The 23,519-nt window shown below is 38.0% G+C and overlaps 1 protein-coding gene across 5 annotated transcripts in view; it reads left to right on the top strand.

The window, feature by feature from the left end:
* The window catches only part of LOC113964086 (solute carrier family 12 member 7-like), a 72,793-nt gene that overhangs the window by 3,777 nt on the left and 45,497 nt on the right, over positions 1 to 23,519 (top strand). For 4 of the 5 annotated variants that reach the window (XM_027675924.1, XM_027675921.1, XM_027675925.1 and 1 more), the window contains exons 2-6: positions 14,603 to 14,697; positions 17,197 to 17,319; positions 19,506 to 19,652; positions 20,424 to 20,478; positions 22,733 to 22,863. In XM_027675924.1, the coding sequence (XP_027531725.1) occupies positions 14,603 to 14,697; positions 17,197 to 17,319; positions 19,506 to 19,652; positions 20,424 to 20,478; positions 22,733 to 22,863 (551 nt within the window). The remainder of the gene's footprint in view (positions 1 to 14,602; positions 14,698 to 17,196; positions 17,320 to 19,505; positions 19,653 to 20,423; positions 20,479 to 22,732; positions 22,864 to 23,519) is intronic. The other variant, XM_027675922.1, reaches the window with a different exon arrangement.

Genomic DNA, 23,519 nt, shown 5'->3' with positions numbered 1-23,519 from the left:
ATTATTTACCTCACCACAGCATTCTTTTATTTAGAAACTAATATGAGAACTAACTCCTAGAAAATCTTTTCAAATTGAAGACCCTCAAATACAAGGAATAGCAGTGACAAACCTGGTCATCTACCAAGAAATCATCATATAACTAATAGAGCATGGATGCTGTGAATTTCTGTAAAATGCTGTTTATTGGAAAACCAGGAAATAGTTGACAGAGGTGTATATATAGAGAGATATATATATATGTGTATATATGCAATGGAGGGAAAATAGGTTAATCTCACTGAGATGTCTGGTGTATTTTCAGTCAACTTCTACTCAAACAGAGATCCAGTCTGTAGTTCAGAACTTACTGTACAGAAAAATGCAGTATTGCACGTTCCCCTTCATCCCATTGTGGTTTGTCCAGTTTGCTGTATCCTGAAAAAATGCAGACTGATGTCTTCAATTATTTTTCATCTCCATGGATTAGTTACCCTTCTCTGCCTTGTTCATGTGCTTAGCCAGTAGTGTGCATGGTGTTTCCAATACTGGCTAAAGGCTCAGGTCTAGGGATGAGCATAGGATGGCAAATATGATACAGTTTTCCATGTGGTCTTTCAGGCTCCAAAAACTTGTAGGTCAGAAAAAGATCAGTCTTGTACGAAACTGGATTAGTTTCTCATTATTTGGTGAGTTTAAATTTTTAGATTAAGTTCTAAATTAATCTCGTCCCTCTCCATATGATAAACCTTGATAAATCTTGTCCCATCTTCACCCTATAATTTTTCCAAACTCAAGACACATCTTTAGTCATTCTTTACATAGAAGCTATTCCATACTTATTGCTCTACCTTCTGTCTTTCTCTGAAGTTTTTTCACTTCTGTTAATTTTGAAATGGGGGAAGTTCCAGAAATGCACATGATAATCAAGTTGTGAACAAACAGTTTTATTTTCTTCTTCTTTCCCCCTTTTTTATTCCTGATGTTCAGTCCGTGGTTGGAAAAGCAAGTATTGAACTGGTGTTTTGCGACAGTCATAACCAAAGTATGTCATTTATGAGTGGTAACCATCAGTTGGAGCCCAAATGGATTAGGATTTTTTCTTGGTGTGTGTATATGTATATATATATGTATAAATTTCTACATCAAATTTTGCCTGTTGCTTTAACATTCACATAGGCTTGGAGATCTACAGGTCTCCACGTTTGGCTTGCACCTTGACTATCCTAAATAGTTTAAAACTGTTACATCTCTGGGTGTTTTTTGGGGGTTGATTTTTTTGGTTTGTTTGTTTGTTTGTTTGTTTTTGTTTGTTTGGGTTTTGGTGTGGGTTTTTTTTGTTTTGTTTTTTTTAATGAAGGGGTTTTGTTGTTGTTGTTGTTGTTATTTTTTGTTAATGTGTGCAATAGCATGTGTCCCAGCAGAACTTCAGTGACTATCTCTGCCTCCGAGAGCACACCACATTTGTCTTCTGTTTTCTTAGTTATTTACCTATGGCTTATCTCTTTTCTCTCATTCTATGGCTGTTTTATTTCCTTAAGTATGTTCAAAGAAGCACTTCATCAGAAGTCTTTTGGAGAACTTGGCATACGGTATAAATTAGGTTTCCATTAATCTATATGCTTGTTGATTCTTTCAAAGAACTCTTTTAGGCATGTGAGACAGAATCTACCTTTGCAGAAGTGACAGTGATGGTCTTCCCCCACCACCCCAATGCTGTATGTTATAGTACAGTGTTGGAATGGAAAATAATATTCCTGTTCCATTTCTTACATTTGATCACAGGTATGGGAGGTGCCTGAGACCACAGGGATTTTCTTTGCTCTAGGGGGCATTGGTTGTGTATGTATGTATACTGAGCTCTGCCAAGGTGCTGTAATTGATCCTTTCACTGGTTAATATAATTTTGAATGTGTGTTTCTGTTAGCTATTGATAGTGCTAAGGGAAATGGGCACAATTAAAGGAGTCAGAATTAAGGATAATAGACTAAATAAATTCACTGTGGAGCAAGTGGTCACTTAGCATTTTGTAGCTGTTTAAACATTTCTTTTAGGCCATTGCAGTGTTGACCTTTTTTTCGAGAGAGAGACTCTTAATGCATGAAATGGATAGCAAATTATTTTTACTCCATTGTGTTAATTTCATGTGAGTGAAATGCTAACATTCTCTCACTGTACTTATTGCCTAAGAGCTAAATGTAAGTAATTATAGTCTCAATGGACAGGAAAATAGCTATGACAGAAAAGCACTTGTTTTTAAAATATTGTTATAACAGGGTTTATTTCCTTATGAATTAGCTCACTGCAGAACAATAGAGTTGTTCCACCCCCACCCCAATGCAGAAAACCACCCTTTTTGGCAGCACGGACCTGATGAATTGTTTCTGCATCTTTGAACTATGTTGTTGCTTCATATAAAAACAGATACTAAAGCATGTGGAATGAAAGAATTAGTGCTTTTTCTTTTCTCTTTTGACTAATTAACTATATAATGTTTTCACAGGGGACTTTCTAAATAGCAGTAGAAATAATAAAGCTTTAGGGTTTCCTCCCAACAAAGTGCATCCCTTGGTTTTAAGTGAATTCTATCAATTTAAATGAATTCTCCTACTTTGTTTTTACCTGTACAATCTTTTTGTGACTTATGTGGTATTTCTTGCATAATCAGATAGTATTTATTTTCCAGCTTATTCCAATGTACTAGTTGAACAAGGAGCACCTCTGATACGCACTATAATTTGTATAAGTGCAGTTATTTGTATGCCGTGGCTTTGCAAACTTTCCAAACAGTAGCTAGCAGAACTTTAATTCTGCTAGTAGTGTAGCTTATCCTGTCACGTTTCTATTTGCCTTCCTCAACTCCAAGCTAATAAGAGTACTTCAGGATTGGAATATGTTTTACTTGGCTCTGTCATCACTGCATCAAATGTACAATGTTGTGGTTTAAACCCAACCGACAGCTACAGCTCTTGCTTACTTACCCCTGGTGTAATGGGAGTGGGAATTGGAGGAGTAAAAGTGAGAGGAGGTTGAGATAAAGACAGTTCAACATGTAAAGCAAAAGTCACATATGCAAACAAAGCAAAAAAAGGAATTCATTCACCACTTCCCCATTGGCAGGTAAGTATTCAGCCATCTCCAGGAAAACAGTGCTCCATTCTGCATAATGGTGACTTTTGAAGACAAATGAAATCCTTCTGAATGGCCCCCACCTTCCTCCTTCTTCCACCAACTTTATATGCTTAACGCCATTGTTCTGAATGGCCCGTACCTTCCTCTGTCTTCCCCCAGCTTTATATGCTGAGCATAACACCATATGGTGGGGAACATCCCTTTGGTCAGTTGTGGTCAGCTGTCCTGGCTGTGTTCTCTCCCAACTACTTATGCACCAGTGGTCTCCTTGCTGGAGAAGCAGTAGAAAAAGCAGAAAAAAGCCTTGGCACCATGTAAGCACTGTTCAGCAGTAATGAAAACATTTTTGCATTATTAACACTGTTTTCAGTAAAAATCCAAAACATAGCCCCATACTAGCCCTCTTCTAGGGGATTAGTAAGCACCAGAGCTGGTTCTAGGAAGAAGAGACTTTGGGAATGGGCTGGGAAGGAGCCTGCAACTGTCTCAGCCTTTCCACAGTTGACCATGCTTGTGACATAGGTGTTATGATCACAAAGAGTACATTTTGGATGTTATTCAAAAATTTGACCACAGGAACTAGTTTGTTCTAAGCTCTAACATCCATTTAATAGAATTGAAAGAGTTTGTATGAAGTTGTTTAAGGCTGGTATAGAATGTGTAATAGTGTTATGGCTACAAGCCAGGGAAGAGAGTTACAGCCATGAATATTCATACTATTATGCTATCTAAAGGAGGCTGCCCTGCCCTCCCCTCATGGGGCGTTGGAGGGGAGAGGAGGCTTCGCTGCAGCCAGAAGCTGTCCCTGCTGGACAACAGGAAAAGCCACACCGGGAACCTGAAGGGTGCTGTCTTGCCTCAGTCGCTGCAGTGATGAGGACTTGCTGTCCCTAAAAAAATGCAGTGAAACTTGATCCCTTCTGCTGCTTGCTGCTTTGCCCCCTCCAGAGTGCTACTGAGGAGCTATGGTGCTGAAGTGGACAGCTCCAAGGTGCAACTGAGCCAGCTGCGAGCCCCTCTGCTTTGCTCACTGTGGTCTGGTGGCACCCCCTCCTCTACCTCTGCTGCTTTGCCTGCTCCTGCCAAATGCCTCTGCTACTGCCGCCACCTAAATGCCGAAACCGCCCACACCACCGCTGCCACCTGAGTACTGAAGCCCCCCTGGGACTGCTGCTCTGGGACCCATACGCTGGACTCCCTGTGCCGGACTGCTACCCCTTGCTGCCCACCTCAGCTGCACGGAGCCCGAAACCCCAGTGGAGATGAGTGGAGCAGCACTGGTGCCAAGGGAGGTGGTTTAGAAGAGGGGGGAGAAAACCCTCCATCATTTTTTTTCCTCTTTGTTCCTGGTTGGCCATGTTGGCGGTGTTACCCCATAGCTGTGGGTAAACCTTTTCCTCTATATCTTTGTAGTTAATGTTATTTCATTTTAGTAAACTGTTATTTTTTCACTTATAACTGCCTCGCAATTTTTTTTTATTTTTCTATTAAAGGGGAGCAGAGTCCATATTATTGGAGTTCCTATGTCCCAATGTGTTTCTTTTTAAACCAAGAGAAATAGATTAATGTAAACTAAGTTAATATAAACTAGAAAACAGCAACATATTTAATTTGAGAGTTAACAAATTATGCAGCCAGTCTTGAAAAGGACCCTTTGTAATTTAAAAATATTGGGTTTTATAAAGAGCTTACAAAGTTAATAGAATTACATTTTAAAATGTTTTTCATCTGCTACATCTCAAGTAAATTTAATTAATTTCTATATAAAATTGATGTTTAACAACTACAGTTAACCATAATTTGCTTAAGGTTTGCATAAAATAGGCTTTTTAATAGTAGGTAGGTCTTTGGAATAGTTAATACTTACTGTTGCTAATCTATACTGATCTGTTTAGTGGAAGTATTTTAAAATTAATTTATTTGATAGAAATAACACTTTAAAGGCACTTATTATTAGGTGAGGATGTGGAATGTTTTGGTGGCTTGATCCTTCCCATTTCACTAAGCAGGGTGTTTATTGCTGACGAAAATCCTCCAGCTTAATTCCCTTTAAAGAGTTCTGTGACTTGTCATGTAGTTTGTGTCATGTACGTGCTTCGTGCTGCCTGACGCCTTAATGACTTGTTTCAGGATTAATCCAATGCTAATAAGAAACAGGATTTGAGGTCTTACACAAAGCTGGGAGGAAGCAACTGTCAGTTGCCTGTTTCAGTTCTTAATACATGACGAATCAGCAGAGGGGAATGATTTTGATTTTCCTTAATCATGAGTGAACAAGATTATGAAGAAAGTGGGCCAAATCCAAGTGAGTCTCTTTAAAAGACAATACCATAGTTCTAATGTCTCTTTACTGAAACAGCAGGTTCCTGTACTTCTAGCTGTATTATAAAGAGTTATAAAGAGCTTTTGCAGTGTTGTCAATTAGAAGCAAGTTGTACTTCGTTATAATAGTAGCCTAAGTAAAAACTAAAGTTTAGCGATGTTGATAAGGTAAGTGATGGATGTAGTATTAGAATCCTCCGTTATGTAAAGGGGTTTACAAGGAGGTTAAATTCACTTTGTCCTGCATTGCAAGATAACGTATGTAAATTGTGCTAATCAGTAATAAAAATAATGTAAGAAATGGATGATATAGTAAATATATTCAGACATTTCATTACTAAAAAAAACCAATAACCTGAAACTTTGGGTTAGGTTGCACTGAATTCTTAAACCCATCTTGCACAAAAATTCAGAAACAAGATGTGTTCAAGCAAGGTTATTGATGCCTTTTCATAATTTGAATTATGGCAAGGTAGTGGCTTTTAAAAACAAATATATATTGGGGCTCCGTAGAGTGCTTCTGTATATATTTGGATTAGAAGTGTCAAGAAATTTTATTTTTAAGATTCTATGACTTCTCTTTAGTTGCCTGCCAATCAAAAACTTGGACATACAGGAAATAAATATTCATGGTAGAGAAGACAGAATTACAGGTTTTGCCACTGGCAGCTTTCTTCAATGTGACACTCCTACATGTCAGCTTTACTGACTTTTAAACTTTATGTATTTTTGCCCTAAAGACTTTACTTACATTAACATTGTGCTTGTTTACCCTTGTGCAAACAGGATCTCATTTTCATATTCTCATTTTGTAGTGGTTTGTTCTTAATGTAACCAAATACTACCTGAATGAAAATGTTACCATAGTTTTTATTAAAACCTGCTATTTTTCACCTGTATTTGTCTAACCAGAGCCTACTTCAAGGTATATGGACTATGATTAAGAGTTGCCCTTTGGAAACTGAAAAGTTAGGACTTTCCTGTGAAGGATTATTCTGCAACTGTAGTTCTGCTTTAGATAGCAGCATATAAAATTAGAAACTTATGGTGGGAATCAAAGCTGTTTTGTTTTACACATGTACTTGTTTGGAGAACAGTTACACATTTTCAGAGCTGAGCTATCTTATTTGAGGCCACGCGGTTCAAAAGTTTTAGATAATTCTCATTCCTTTGAACAACACCTGAATTCTTTTGCCATATAAAAACAGTCTGGTTTTGTTTTTCAGATAGATGTTAAAACTTACAGCATGTCAGGAGGCAAAGGTGCTTACTTTTTCGGACAAAGTGTGCTTGAATACGAAAGTAGATAGGAGCATTACTTAAATATGAATAATGATGACAGTGTATGACAGTGAGGAAACAGTGAATCTGGAAAGGATTTAGGGGTCAGACTGGAATAGAATAGCATGAGCTTGGTTTAATGCTATGGTAAAGAGGGCTAGCCTGATCCTTGGAATAGAGAGGTGATGATTATACTCCTGTAAATAGCATTGACTGAGACCGGTATTAGAAGGATGTATTTGATTTTTAAAGTTGCCACAAAAATGATTAAAAGTTAGGAAAATATTTTAGGAACTTAACTATCTTACTTTTTCAGAAGAAAGCTTGAGATGATTTGAATAAGTATAGTTACCTTCAAGAGAAAATACTAAATGTGAGTAGTTCAATTTGGAAGCTGTACTAAGACGTTGTAGCTAGAAGTTTGAAAAGAGCCAAATTTAAATAGATAAGAAACAATTTGAGATTATTTTTCAGTAATTAAAAAAACCTTAAGTTTTATAAACATAAATTGATGGGTTTTTTTCCTTATTTTAGTTTCTGAAAACATCGAGATACACTGGTCGAATTTCAGTATGTTTTTTCAAAGTTATAGAGCCTAATGCAGAAATTAAATTCTGCAACCCATGTAAAGATAGGATATCGGATTAGATGGTCAAATATTTTTGTCCTTAATTTCTTGAACAGGCATCATAGTAGAAATTTAGGATCACTTAAATGATCATTTCCTTCTCTACCCCAAGCCTTGCTCTTTCTCTTTCTCTATAACAAAACACCTGTAGCACATCTTTTTCATCCTCTATGACTTGTGATATAGGGGCAGAGGAGGAAGCAGAGGTGGGAAAGGGAGAAAACCATTAAAAAAGTCATAGGTCTATGATTTAGTAATATTGTCATCAATGCTAAGGAAGTTGTTTTGCTTACTGTAAGCAAACTATTGCTCATTTGTACACTGATTCTCTAGTGACAACATTGGCATTTATAATAAATAGTTCCATTTCTCTGAGGAGCACTGTGATATGGGGATACAAATGGGTGGGTAATAAGTGTGAGAGGGGAATCACAGAATTACTGGTGCTGGAAGGGACCCCTGGAGATCATCTAGTCCAACCCGCAAATGAGTGGGCCACCTCTTTGGCAAAGGTGGCTTCAGTGTGTTTAAGCTATACATTTGGGTTCTGTTTTACCCTGTATAAAACGGGCCAGTTTGGATCAGCTTAGAAATTTAATGGTTAACATACCTGAAAGTATTCTACCTGTCAGTGTTTGTGAGGATCAGTGCTCTGAAATCTGAGGAATATGAATTTAGACAGAGTGCCATTTTTGCCTCTGTGACCAACACTTTGAATTCTGACATGCAAAACTTCTGACCTAAGTTTTGTTTGGTGTGTGGAAATGTTAGTGAGAAATCATCTGATGGCATTGGCAGTTTTAAATTTAAGGCTAGCGTAGCACTGGGACAGTTTGTGATAATTTATGTGGGTTACACTATATAGGCAGCTGGAAGGCTGGGGTGTATAGGAGTGCACATAGGGATTGTCTGCATGAACACTCTGAATGTTACCTTCCACACTTGAGACATCTCCTACCTTCTCTTCTTGCAACTATATGTCTTGTATAGAAAAGAAAATGTAACTTGTTGCAGCTAATTTCCATGTAAGTGTAACTATAGGCATCATCCTGCTTGAGTATCTGTAGAAGTCAAGACTAGGGATTTTTACATGTCTCATCAACACAGAAAATACCAGACAGGCTTCTAGGAAAGGTGCATTAGTTATGGCCTTATTTTGTCTACTGGTCCATCAGTGAGCACAGAATTGTGCTAGGATATGTGAACATTCTGTAGCAGATGAGAATTACTAATAATAATTTTTAAAGTGAGTATGGAGGTAGAAACAAATTAATTTTAAAGCTTAGGCTTTGGTCACTTATGTTGGGTAGAATGGAGTGTCACATCAACAGGTGGATTTTTTTCATGTGTCAGAAGACAGATGAAACATACCATAACCAAACCCTTAGAAGGGTTTTTATTATTTTACTTTGCCTTTTCTTCTGGATCTTTTAACACTAGTAGTGGCCCAAAATGAAATACTGGTCCAGATTTAAGATTTTTGCCAGTAAACTCTCATAAATTCAGTTACTTTCAGAAATCAAGCAATAGTAAGTGTAGATTTTTGGAGTGCTTTGATTGCAGAAACTGGACTTCGGCAGACATGCAGCTTAGAGACATGTCTAAAACTACATTGGAAGTTGAAATTTTTATTTTATGTTTAACTCATCTCCACACCTGAGAAGAGTTTGAACATATACAGTTTCAAAGAAGCCTAAGGGAAAGGTGATTGGCTTTTCAAGCATTGAAACATGCTACCCAGGAAAGTGGTTGAGTCACTATCCCTGGTGGTGTTTAAAATATATGTAGATGTGGTGTAACGTTCTGTGTTGGACTCGGCAGTGTTAAATTGATGGTTGGACTCAATGGGTCTTTTCCAACCTAAATGATTCTATGATTTGACTATGTTAAAGCTTACCCATAGATTTCAAGGGGGAATAGGGTTGAGACATAAAGCTGTATATGGCTTGAGACTAGTGGAATGAAGTGCCTGTTTCTTTTATGTTCCATGTAACCCCATGTAACTGAAATAGTTTTTTCTGCTGTCTCAGTTGCTGCACTGAGCGCAATATTTACAGCGTTTGTGAAAAGTGTAAATCCTGTCTTTTTTTAGTTCTGGGTTTCTCATGAATCACTTCTTTTCTAATGAATCTTCTTTTGAAGAAGGGATGAGCTAAAGATAGAAACAGCTGATTTGGTTAACTTCACCATAGATGTTGACTGTGTGTTGAGATCCTGAAACTAGTTCTTTCTACAAAATGATGTAATACATATCAATTTGAGTTACATGTTTGTAAGGCTCACTACATCTGTCCTGATTGCAGAGAGGGGGGCAGAGTTTATCTCCATGTAAGTGCAGCTAAGTTATTCTATACCACCCACATCCTCACTAGGGGGTATGGTTTGAGGAAGGAAATGGGCACACCCCCAGAAGTGGGCACCATTTTGCCTGGCTCTCTCTCCTGGGAAGTTGTCAGCATCTGCCCTGTGGACTCTGTCTTCTGCTTCCGCCATCCACCTCCTCCCATTTTCTCTGAGGCAGAGCTGCGGGACGTGGTGCTGAAAGGAAAGAGGTGTAACATGGAATCAATGTGTGCTGAACAGCAGTGCTGCTGGGGAGGCTACTGGCAAGGAACAGACCAGTAGGGGCAACCCCCAGTCCAGCCAGGGGGAGCCCAGCTGACAGGAGTCAAGCCCAGTCCAGCTGAGCTGAAAGGAGTGCAGTGGAGTAGTAGGAAAGTAGCAGTGACCTATGGGACTGACCCCTAGTGTGGCAGAATGGTAGAAGCAGTGGCGCAGGCACCTGTGAGGAACTGAGCCCAACAAAGCAACTGTAGTGAGTCAATAAAGCTAAGACGATCCCAGTTTGGAGGCAGAAACTGGAATCCTTTATTGGACATACAGCTTCATATTTAAAGGGTTTAGGGTTTACATATTTAACAGGGGGTTTACATATTCATGCTATTAAAATTGGGGGGGGTTCCAGAGATGAGGTAAAGGGGAAAATCTGAATTACGAACTTTTGGGTCTTACAATTACATCACAGGAAAAACCCTGCTTTATCTTAGGGGATTTTACAGGGGGGATTAGGTATTGGATTTACAGGATGCAAGGGATACAGAGTATAGATATGCAAAGGGGGGAACACAATGGGTTTTATGCAGAGGTCTGATAACATCAGAGCACCATCTCCCTGTTTCTTGGCAGAGCATTCCAAACAAGTGACATCTGGTCTGGCCCACAAACAGAGGTTTTTCCCCAGCTTCTGTGACTCAAGATTTTCTGTTTAAACCTAGCAATTTCTTTTCTTATATCTGAAATTTGGAATCCAACAAGCAACAACACAACCCGACTCGGACGACTCAGCTTTTAGGGGGTCTGTTTGTCATTGGTTTTTGTTGTCTTGGGCTGGGGGTCAGGGAAACACTAGCCACAGGAGCCCCTCACCATCTTGCCTTTGTTTGCAGCAGCCACATGGTGTGGTGTGTGGGAATGATTGCCATATTGTCTTTGTGTGGGGAAGCCATGTGGGTGCAACCTACAGGGACTGTCTGTCATCTTGTTTTTGGTCTACATGGCCACATGGAATTAAGTTGAAGTGGTGAACACCTCTTTTGGGGGTAAAACACCTCCTCTTTTTGTATACTTTTGTTATTAATATTGCTGTTGTTACTGTGTGGTTCTTACTCCACTGCTTTTTGTTTTCAATAAATTGTTATCTCAACCCATAGTCTCTGCTTTTGCCCCTCCCTTACTGGAAGAGGCGGGGGGAAGGGGAGTGGTTTATTTGGAGTTTAATTTCCTGCTTGTGTTAATCCACCACACTATCTAAACATTAAATAAACATACTCCAAAAGGTGGTGTTTTTTAATTTGCAGTGAAGATGATTTTGTTGATAGCAATGATGAAAACTCAAAGGTGTAATAAGGGGGTTTATAAATATATTAACAACAAAAAGAGGACCTATAGGAGCTGGCAGAAGAGCTCGCCAAGCCACTCTCCATAATGATTGTTGGTCATCATTAACCAGGGAGGTCACAGACAACTGGAGGTTAGCTACTGGTGTGTCTGTATGAGGTTCAGTGAGGTGAAGTGTACCATGCAGCTCTACAGGCTGGGGGAAGAGTGGCTGGAAAGTGGCCCATCAAAAAGGGACCTGGGGATGCTAGTTGACAGCAGCTGAACGTGAGCCAGCGATGTACCTAGGTGGACAAGAAGGCTAAAGGCATTTTGGCTTGTTAAAAAAATTAGTATGGCCAGAAGGACTAGGGAAGTGATTGTTGCTTTGTGCTCGGCACTGGTGAAGCCACACCTCAAATTCTGTGTCCAATTTTGGCCCACTCATGACAAGAAAGACACTGAGGTGCTGGAGTGTGTCCAGAGAAGGGCAAAAAAGCTGGTGAAGGGCCTGGAGCACAAGTCTTACGAGGAATGGCTGAGGGAGCTGGGGTGGTTTAGCCTAGAGAAAAGGAGGCTCTAGGGGTACCTTGTAGCTCTCTACAACTACCTGAAAGGAGGTTGTAGCAGGGCAGGGGTGGGCCTCTTCTCCCAGGCACCTAGTGCCAGGGCAAGAGGAAATGGCCTCAAGCTGCACCAGGGGAGGTTCAGGTTGGACATCAGGAAGAATTTTTTCGCTGGATGGGTTATTAAACATTGGAACGGGCTGCCCAGGCAGGTGGTGGAGTCACCATCCCTGGTGGTGGTCAAGAAATGACTGGATGTGGCACTTAGTGCTGTGATTTAGTTGGCATGGTAATGTTCAGTTAAAGGTTGAACTTTATCTTAGAGCTCTTTTCCAACTGTAATGATTTTATGATTCTCTGATAATTGTAGAATTACAATTACAGTCAACAAACTGCAGATGACAGAGTACTTGTCAGTTTGTTTTTGCAGTCACTTTTTCAGCATTCATTCTCTTTCAAATGGAGCTAAAATAGGTCATGCTGATCATGTCAAATACTATAAATATGCTGTACCAACATTTACAAATACAAAAAGAGACAATTGTTTTAGAGAAACGGGACTTTATAGTAGTCTGGTAGTGACAGACTGTTTTGAAGACTAACATTAGAAAGCTTTAAAATAGGAAGAATATTGGTTGGAAGCACTGAAAAAGGGTTTGAAGAGTAGGAAACCTGAGTTCTCTGTTTTTCTATTTGAAACCTCTTAGGTGCATTTGACAAGACTTGTTTGTTAGAGATACTGTGCTCTGAGCTTTTTCCTACTGGAGCAAAGCTAAGTAACTCTTTGTTTAGAAATACAAGCATATAAAGGAAGGCTTCACTATTTTCCTACATACAATTTGAAATACTATATAGTGCTTAGATACTGATTTTTATGTTCAGACCTGATAATACAAAACTATATTCTTTTACCTTAGAATTGTGAATATTGATTCACATTATCTTTTTGGCTACCCCTTTGATGTTTTGATTAGTCTAATGATACCTACTGGAGCAGTAACTCCAGTGACATTACATTCTGTATGAATGCCAAACAATATTTGAAATTTCCCAGCTCTCTTTTTGAAGAGCAATCCTTTGTGAAGAGAAAAGAGTACTAATATTTAGCTAATAATTACAGCTACCAGGTGTCAGTAGGTGACAAAGTCAATAGAAGTGTGGTTTCAGCAAGGCTAATATCAAACAACCTTATTTTTATTTTTACTTGGGAATGTACCTTTAAATGAATGGTTTGTAAAAACTTAAGCAAAAATAATGTCATTTCAATGAATGGAGCTAAAAGAAAAACAATATTCCAAAAATCTTGGGAAGAAAATGCAATATCTTAATCAAGAAGTTCTAGTGCTCATATGCTCTTGCAAGATGATAAGAGGAATCAGAATGTATTTGTTTGAGGACGAAGTTGCTTTTTATTGTCTATGGAAAAGCTGACTGAACCTTTCTCTAGGTATAATGGAGCCCATTAAAGGATAAATGCCAGTTTCTCAGATAATCTTGTGCCAAACCATGTGCTGTAAAACACCTCAAGGTGCTGGTTCATGAGGGAGATTCTTTTGTGTTCACAGTTCTCCTTCTGCTGGCCTTGCATTAAGCTTAATTGGAGGAGGGGCACCTAACAGCCTGTAAGACTTGAAGCAGTGGGGGACCACTTATAAAGTGTAGAGAAACAGAAAACTGTAAGTAGGAGGATATGGATAGAAGGAGATACACTGGATAAAGAACAGCAGTGGTGTATGAATTCATCAACATTTCTTCTCTGGATTGGGTAACTAATTCTAGAACCCTAATGGTCTTCTGGGTCTCTTATGATAGAACGTGGTTTCTATGTCATGACACCAACAGTTACAGGGATACTATGAGGAATGGTGTGAAATCTGTCACGGATGCTGTCCCTCTTCTGCTTAAGGGACTAAGATCTATTTCTGTCTGTTCTACAATGAAGATAATACGTTATGCTGAGACTGGTGTCCATGTTTGCAAGAGCTTTCTTCTGGGATTTTGTGTGGGGAGAAGTGTCCTGGAGGGGGCAGTGGGAGAACACGGGGAAAAGGAATACAACTTGTTCTCCAGCTGTTCCTTAATTCTGTAGTGAAGAGATTCTGTAGGTACTATTGCTGTAACCTCTGAATATAAGGGCAGAGGGGCATAGTGGCATAGGCAAGGACTGGAGATTATTTGGAAATGCCGATATTGTGACAGTATCAGCATGTGATAGGTTTTGTAATGTGTGGGTTGGAAGGCAGTGAAAGCAATGCTGTATTTTTTGAGAGGTGTGCCAGAGCAGGTCAGGGAAGCTACAGGTTAATGAGGTTTATATTTCAGTGAGGAATAGAGTAAGTATAGCATGTCACAGAAGGGTCCCCACAACCTTTAAAGAATAATTCCTTTTACATCATTTTTTCATAAATTCCTGCATTAACTACTTGAGATTTTTTGAGGAAGTCAGTAAAGTAATAAAAAGGTAGGTTGGGAGTTTATTTTATTCTTGTTGCCCAAAAGGTTTATGTGAAGTGCTATTATCAAGTGTTTTTAGGTAAACTAGAAAGAGCAGAAGGGAAATCAATATATATATTAAAGAATAATAATTAAGAGTTAAGAGATGGAACACTATACAAAGATTAGACTGTTAAAATAAGCCTAATTTCCTTAAATGCGGGTGTTAAGTCCACGTGTCTGACACTAAGACAGTGTTTGGCACTCACCTGCAGTGTTTTTTAGAACTCATTCTTAAATCAGCATCTTCTGACTATTCCTTTTATGGTATACCATGTTCTCTTTTTTTTTCCTTTTGTTTCTAATTGTTGTACTTTTCCTCCAGGGGATGGGATTGCCAGGGAAAGTAGTCCGTTTATTAACAGTGCAGAGTTGGACAGAGGAAACATGTATGAAGGAAAGAATATGGCTCTCTTTGAGGTAAGTTAAATACCCCAGAAACATACTTAACCGTTAATTGGGATGAGCAAACACCTGTTTTCTTTCTGTCATGAAATATAGTGGGGGAAAATGAATTTTAATAACTTTTTTGTAATTTGATTCCTGCTAACATTCCATTTCAGTAGATTTGAGTGACATAACGCATTAATAGTGCATTAATGTGAATATATGAAATAAGTCTTCTTGCGTTTAGTTTTTTGGGCTAGGATCTAGAAATTGTTGTTAGAGAAAGCTGCTGGAAGTTAAATCTATTAGTTTTAACAGAACAGTATTCAGTTTTAAAAGGATTAGCAAATTAATTTGTTCAAAAAGGGAATCACAGACTTCTCTTAAAGCAGGAAAGCTATAAAACAAAGTTACAGACCATGACTGAGCTCTATTTCTAATTTCTAGTATAAACATCTACTTTATAATGGAAGTTTCATACCTTTTTAATCAAATGAGTGTTTGCAATCATTCATAGAAAGGAAGTACATTTAAGGACCACTATTTCAATGAAATAGTACTTTTAGTAAAACTTAACCTAGGTTGTTCTACTGTAGCTGTATCAACTAGTCTTGCTTTGATGCTTGCTGTTAACAATAATCAAAGTCCTTCCAACGTTGTTCACTTAGCCATCTTGCAGTTGAATTCTTCTCAATATTTTCTTGTTGTTCTCTTACACTCATCTCTTCTTTCTGTCAAATAACTTTGCACTGAGGACATGGTCTTTCAGTTCATTCTGTGCATGACCTAAATAATGTCTATTTACTATTTTCCACTGAATCATAGAGAAAATTGTGCTAAGGATCAGAGTAATGTTAGTCATTAATTGTGTTTTTGGCATGCATGCATGTCTTATTGGTTTTTGGCTCCTGGAATCTTGTTCTTCTCATGTTTTCAGCTGTTAAAGCTTTTATATAAGCTGTTAAAAACAAGTTTGACTATTATGACCATGATTATCATTACTTAATGTCTCAGGCAAAGGTATTTTAGTTCTTGTCTTTCTCTTTGTGATCCTGGTCTCTTGTCTTCTTTCCAGTATTCAATTTTTGTGTATTTGATTTAATTATCTAGTTCCACTTTTCTTGGAATCCTTTTATTGTATATGCTTCCTCTGGATTTTATTAATTGTTTTAGTATATTTTTGTTTCGTAGCAGATATTTGGCGAAAAAAAGAGGAGCTGACTTCTGTGTCAAGTAATACTACATATATGCAAGTGTATATGACATGCATATGTGCCCATGTTTTCAACAAATGAATACTCTGGAATTTGTATGCATGGTTTAAGATAACATGTAAGCCTGCAGCTGTAGACTTCAGAGAGGTCCTTAAGCACCTCCAGAGAGGTGCTTGAGAGAATAATTTGAAATCACTTTGTAAACACAAGCAAGATCTAGGAAAAACACCCTAATGACTCAACCCTACCAGTACAATTTCCTAAAAACTGTATTGTGATGAGAAAAGATTTTTTAAATAAACAGTGGTCTTTCTCTAGGTTTTCCTTATATTCAAGCTGCATATTGTAAGATAGTGTAAAAAAATGAAAGAAATGTTGCAACATAGCCATGTAGTGTTGTATTCGTGCTTAATTAGATGTTGCTACTTTGATCTGTGTTTGGCCCAGCCCCTTGTGAGAGTCTATTCTTTTCCTGCCAAGTTATGAGAAAACAAGTACCGATAAACGAGAACTTCGTCCTTGAAGGAAGCATCTTGCATAAACTAGAATTAATGGTACCTCACTATTGGCTGATGGCCCTTCAAGGGAATTTGAAAGCGAAAGTGAAGAGGAGGGTGATGAAGTAAGCCCCCAGACCCACTTAGGAAAGACCCCCCGAGGTATAGCGCGCAGGCGCAGGTAAATTCCAATGCACACACGCGTGCACAGGAGAGATACCACTTGCATAATGGAGGGAGGGACTGAAGGCCTCTAGCTGGGCAGTGCTGGCCACACCTGCCCAGATAGATATCACCAATTAATTGTATGAAAAGCAGATAGCTCGTGCTGGGAGTGGAACTCAAGCTTCACAATGAAGGACAACGTTGCCTTTTGCTGGGATGCCTGCCATCTTGTGAGCCTGCTGACGCTCTGAGGATGCAGCTTCTGCTGTGGGTAATTCTAGGCATTCTGGAGTCAGTAAGAGAACTTTGTAAGCAACACCTGAGTGAGTGGGGAGTCGTACTGAGGGCTTATTTACCTCCCCTTCCCTCTCTCTCGGGTTCTCATTTTGTTGGCCACCTCTTGGTAATAAACACTGGGTTTGTTGAGCTTTCAGCAGTGTACTGGTTTCAGTTTCAGCATCCTCCCTGCTACAAGTGTTAAACAGCTAGGAAGAATAGAAAGTTGGTTGAAAGCTGAGTGGTATTTTCTCATGCTAATTTTTTGGTTTGGGTGAATCAGGGCTGACCTGTTGAGTATATGTTTGAAGTAGTATTATAAAATCATGACTTTTAAAAAATCTTGTTTAATTAATGCAGTATTCTTAAAAACCCAACAGGAAGAAATGGATAGTAATCCCATGGTGTCATCTCTTCTGAATAAACTAGCAAACTACACTAATCTGACTCAAGGTGTGGTGGAACATGAAGCTGATGAAGACAGCAAGCGAAAGGAAGTCAAGGTATTTAAACTTCTAATAAGTTATTGGGACAAAGCTAGCCATAAAGAGCATTTTTCAACCTGAGAAGAGAATATATTGATTCTCACAGGAGTGAGATTAGTAATACTGTGTTTAGAACTGAAGCATTTGCAGCAGGACTTGTGTTAATTTGGTGTTCTTGTTAGCTTATTTAGCAAGACGTTGCTGTAAAACCCCTAGGTAAAATGTGTGCAAAGCTAGGATCTGAAACCCAGAGTACACCCACCCTCCCCTCCCCTCTGCTCCCCTCCCTTCCCCTCCCCTCCTCTCCCTTGCCCTTAATGTATTTGGATTGCCTAGGTTTTTATCTAGTTGAAATTAAGGCAAACCTGACAAGAAACAGGTCACGTTTTTAAATCTGTAAGCATATTTGCACCTGGTTAACATGGTAGTAGTTTTTCTAGCAGCTCTCTTGGTTTAGTGTGTCAGACTAAGTATTTTTAAGACTTAGTGGATGCACTTCAAGAACACTTTTTTTGTTGCTGCATACATCAATAATATTATATTGGTGGGGGGAAGGAAGGCATATGCTCTGTTTGGCACATGGTTAAACTTACTAGAAGACAGCAACTGAATTCATCAAGGGTTGTGTACTGGATGCCCAAAGTGCCTGTCTGAGCCTCTGTAGAAATGAAACATATGCAACAGTTGGAGTCTTCAATGAGATGTTGGATTGATCCCTCTGTAAGCAGGGAGGTGTTTTGGAAGGAGAAAGCTTGGATAAAAAACATGACCTGACAGAGTATAAAAACTTCCAGGCAAGGAAGGATGATGAGCTGGAACTGGTTGAGCATGAGGGTAGATAATGAGAAAGGGAGAGTGCTAGGAGTCATTCGTGTAGGAGAAGGTGTGCTGCTGAATTTGTATGCTGAGCTATTAAGAAAGGAGGAGAAGCACCTGAGAATGAGTAAAAGGAAATGAGCACATAGCAGAAGAAAAAGAGTTGAAAAGGTGCTTGAAAGTAAGCTTAAAAGTGCAGCTTATTTGACTGGAAGGGAGATTTTGAGTGGAAGTTGGTACCAGGACAACGGGTGAGGAATAAAGTCCAGCTATTTGGTTTAGCTTTTTGCTTATCCTGCATTTGTTCATATGTGAGCTTTCTTTTTGTTTGTCTAATTGCGCTTAATCTATATTTGTTTCACCTCATCTGAAGATACAACTTGAGATGTGAGAAAACCAAAACTGATGAGCTCACACTTTCCTTTGTGTGATCCCTGTTGTCTGCTTAGCTGCTGAGCAGAGGTTTTTCTCAATGCATCATCATATTAGTCCCTCTGGAGCTGACCAGTCAAATGAACTTCATGTCCTCCCTTGCCCTTCATCTTGTTTAACACCATCTGGTGGCCTGATAACACAATTTTTATGCACATGTCTTAGTTTCATTTCTAAAATTAAGTCGTACTTAAATAGTACCTTGGCAGGGTAGCATTTTTAATGGCAAGATTGAGACAGTGGTGTTGATGTTGCACGTGGATATTGCCCAAGTGCTAAAAATCTATCTAGAAATCTGTATATAACTGTTGCTTCTAACTAGAGTATTTCAAAGGCTGATTTCTTCATAAGTGTAGAAGATGAAACTTCTACACACATCATTTGTGTGTGTCTTGATCCCTGATGATCACCAGCAAATAAAAAGTACAAATGTATTATGTTGTAGCAGGTTTTTACAACTTTTGCAAAAACAAATTGTAATCAGCTCTGCATTTCTTCTGTCTCTGTCTTAATACTTTGTCTGTCTTTTGTAAAAATGGAAAATACTTGCTATTGAATATAATTTTTTTGCTCAAGCTGCATGGCAATTTGTGATCAACTTTTTGCATAACATATTTGGTATTTTGATTTATGGCAGTAACTTATCTTCAACAGTAACCTGTAAGAGGTATTTCAGAAGAAAGTTTGTAAAGCATTGCAATCAACAGATAAAGGGGCATCCTACTCCTGTCAAGGTTTCCTATGGAACCAGAGAGTTTGCTATCACAGATACTCTTCTGTCTTCTCAGGAATTTTTCTGCATCAAATAGCCTATGAATATTTGCAAAGCTGGGCGCTCTGAAGTTACCATTCAGTGTCACTTGGCATTTTTTCTTGGAGCATTTGTGATAAGAGTTTGTGGAATAAAGTGCTTAGGAATTAGTGCAAAGGAATTCATGTTCTCACTTTGTTTCCAGGGTCCACAAATGGGCACTTTTATTGGTGTGTATCTTCCCTGCTTGCAAAACATCTTGGGAGTCATCCTTTTCCTACGTTTAACATGGATTGTGGGAACAGCTGGAGTTCTTGAGTCTTTCATTATCGTGTTCATGTGTTGTGCTTGTGTAAGTTCACCTTTTTTTCTTTTTTTTTAACTGTTAGCCAAATCCTCTATTACAAGAGTACTGATGCCTTCTAGTATATGAGTATCAGAGAAAGATAACCATATTTAAATACATTGGTTAAATTGCACTGATATTTAACCACTATGGTTAAATTGAGAGATGGGTTATATATTAAATCAGTGAGTGTCACGTGTCATTTTACCCTGTATGAAGTTTCTTTTGAGTTGATTATGGTAAACTTTTGTCTGAAGTATTATATGGATTTTGTTAAATTGGCATTTAGCAAATATTTCACTGTTTACTTTGAGATCTGAACTGATCTGCTTTTCACAACTTTAGAACGAACTGAAATATAAACTACAGATCGAACCACAACATTATGTCCATAAAGTAGTATTTTAGAACGTGAGACCACTAGTAGATATTGTCATAACAATGATACGATCAGTTTGTCACTACTATTTAATGGAAATAATGAACATACTATTTTGTATGTTCAGTGGTATATATTCTTCCAGTTCTTTTTAAAGACTGTCTCAAACATCTAAATTAACTGAATCTTCTACAGAAAAATTTAGTACTTTATTTACATGGATATTCCAAACCAAATATATGGTAACTGTAATATCTTATTTAAAAAAATAAATTTCTAATTTCATTTGATAACTTTGTCTTGCCCCATCTTTCAAAAAAAAAAAGACAAAAAACCCCCACAAACAAAAAAACCCCTCCTCTAGTATTTTAAATTTCCTCTATCTCGTCTTCCCACAGACTATGTTAACCGCCATTTCAATGAGTGCGATAGCAACAAATGGTGTAGTCCCAGGTAATGAATTTTATCTTAGATGGTGAATGGTCAAATGATGAAAGTTTAAAACTGGGATAAGAAATTTTTGTAGTCTCAAATATCAGAAGTAATGATTTTGTATCAAGTGCATATTTTCTTTTAATTGATTTTATAAACAGCTTTTTAATGTGAGATGCAGTCTTTTAACTGGACCGTTTGGGAATAATGAACTGCAGCACATCTTTGTCATCGATCATTTGATTCTGTTTTAATGGAAGATAAGATGTAATTTGAATGAATGGAGACTGGTCTTCATGCAAGACAAATTTCTTTATAAATTTACAAATAAGGCTAGTGCTTCTTTTTTCTATCCTGAATTTGCCTAGATTCCATCTAAACACTGGAGCTAGTTATCTTGTTTTCTGCAAGAATAGCAACCAGTCTGCTGGCAGAAGTATTTTTCTATATAAGCACTGTAGGTTCTGCTCATCTCCTTACATGTTCAGCATAAATAGATGAATTTGTTTGGCTTTATAATTATAGAGGATTTTTTTTAGATGCAAAGGCAGTTAGCCCTTGAAGCTCTTATCCTTTTCAGTTTCTCAACACGTTAATTGATAATTCTGACATTCAGATGTTGTTTTGAACTCTGAACAGTTTACTTAATGAACTTAAAATGGTTCCTCACAGAGGTTCTGCAGCTTAGTAAGGGGTTTCAGAACTGGTAGATAAGTTGTTGGGCAAAAGTAAATGTTCCAGTTTGTGCAGGATGTAGAATAATTATATTATAATTGTATTTCATGGATACAGTACCATATATGAAATAAAAACACAATAGAAAATTTTGTTTTAAATGCTTGTATTTTATAAAGAAATTTATTCAAATGAGTGTCTAGATAACTAAATGTTCTGCTCTTGTCCCCCTCATATTTTTAAAGTTCATTGTAAAGGTTTTGTGTGACATCTGAGTGTCACAGAAATCTTTGAAATTGGCAGTTCTTACACTAGGCAGATCTTCATTTTCACTTTTTTGTTGTTGGTGCCAGTTTCTTAGAGAAATTATGCTTGTGCTGGAATATATGGAGAAGGCAGAAAGACAGATAAGAACCTAGGACTGAAAGAGACTTGAGCAGCAGGATCTTTTCTTTTGCCATCGTATGTGACAGCATTATATTTAGTAAAAGTATTGGGGATGAATAATAATTTCTTTGTTAGTTTCTCATTTGTTAATATTGAAAACATTGAAGCCTGTGCAACAGGGTGCCCAAGGAAGTGTTGGAATCTCCATCCTTGGAAGTGTTCAAAAAACACGAAGATGTGCTGCTTAGGAACATGGTTTATTGGTAGACCTGGCAGTGTTAGGTTAATGGTTGAGTTTCATGATCTTGCAGGTCTTTTCCAACCTTAATGATTCTATGAGGAACAGCTTCAGACTCTGCACATTGACGTATGTGTATTTAAAATGAAGCACTTCCTTTCTCTGTCTCCTCTTGCTTCCTCATAACCTTGTTATGAGTGGGAAAATATTAATTCAGGAGTAGATTGAGAAGGAACGAGAGAGAAGAGTTTACCTTAAGGGGGTTGGGTGAAATTCTCAGTAGAGAGATTAAGAGCTTGAAACTTAAAGCCTTATTGAAAGGGAAATGATGTGTTGGGAATGGGGGTGATGGTGGTGTAGTTTTTGACTTAGAGAAAGATGATACATGTGTATGGGAAGTAAGAGTGAGAAGAATTGAAAAATTCATGCTCAAAGTGAATAGTATATGAGTACACAAGAAAAAGCAATCCCTAGCTAACACTTTTAAATGGTACTGAAAAAAATGCCTGTAGTGAAAGTGGTAATGGTTTCATATACAGAAAATAAAAAGAATGTGTATCAGTGAGGAAAAAAATCTGTTTTGTCCCTATCTCATAAAGCAATGGTTTTGGAAATCTGTTGTTTGATGGGGAACAGCTTGAGGGTAGAAATTGATTCACATCTATTTATACCTGTATATCCTTTTCTAATTTACTTCTGTTTAGCTTGTGTAAATTTTTTCTCTTTTTTTGTTGGACTTTACTTTCTGTTCCCCAGAAAATGCACATGGGGATATTAATCTTGAAATGTACATTCTAACTGTCTAGTTGGTATAGACATTGACTACAGTTTTGGTATTAGCATATCAATGGAGACACATGCAGTGGTTATCTTGATTATGTTGATTGAATGATTCAGATTTTTGTTCTCTACTGCCATCCTTAACCTGAAGGCCTGGGGGTTTTTTGTTTGGTTGGTTTCTTATTAAATTCACAGCTGGAGGCTCTTACTACATGATTTCAAGATCTTTAGGGCCAGAGTTTGGTGGAGCAGTGGGACTTTGTTTCTATTTGGGCACAACCTTTGCAGGAGCAATGTACATTCTTGGTACCATCGAAATTTTATTGGTGAGTACTAGTTTCTCTTAAGACTAAATGTATTTGGGCTGCTTAGGGAGATTGCTGATGAATTTACTTGGCCTAAAATGCGTTCTACTTTGGTGATTGTTAATGTTTTGATACTACGTTTTCAGTATGTTGATATTTATTCTTACTGGTGACTATTTGAAAAAGGTAGATTCTTATCAATAATACAAAAATAAATTAAACACTGTTTGATGTAAGTTTTTTCTACTTAAAGTAGGAATCAAATAGAACTCCTCTCCTTCCATATGAAAGTCTGTGAACCTGGATCAGACAAGCATTCCCAGGGTAACTCACAGAAACTTTTCAGCTTCTACAGTGCTTTGCACTGCCCTATGCACTGGCTGCTACCCAATGAAAAGTTGTGAAGAACGTGGAGGTCATATCACCTGTGAGGCAGGAATTAAGAATTTGTCCCAGTTTCTCCTTTCAAATCCAGACTTTCTTGAATTTAAATTAGAGACAGTCCTCACTACTGCTTGCTTGCGCAATCTGATCTATAGTAGCAACACCAGCACCGTGTTAAATTGTCAGTTGAATGTGGTGTGCTGTTCTCCCTATTAAAGTGTCATGCCAGGTATGTGTTGCTAATAAATATGTATGGGGTTTAGCTATGCAATTTGAAGTAAAATGCTGCCCAA

The sequence above is a fragment of the Neopelma chrysocephalum genome, unplaced genomic scaffold (genome assembly GCF_003984885.1).
Source record: "Neopelma chrysocephalum unplaced genomic scaffold, ASM398488v2 Primary Assembly neopelma1_26, whole genome shotgun sequence".
Lineage (NCBI taxonomy): Eukaryota > Metazoa > Chordata > Aves > Passeriformes > Pipridae > Neopelma > Neopelma chrysocephalum.
The sequence above is the reverse complement of the archived record's forward strand: the minus strand, read 5'-3'. Positions and strand labels throughout refer to the sequence as shown.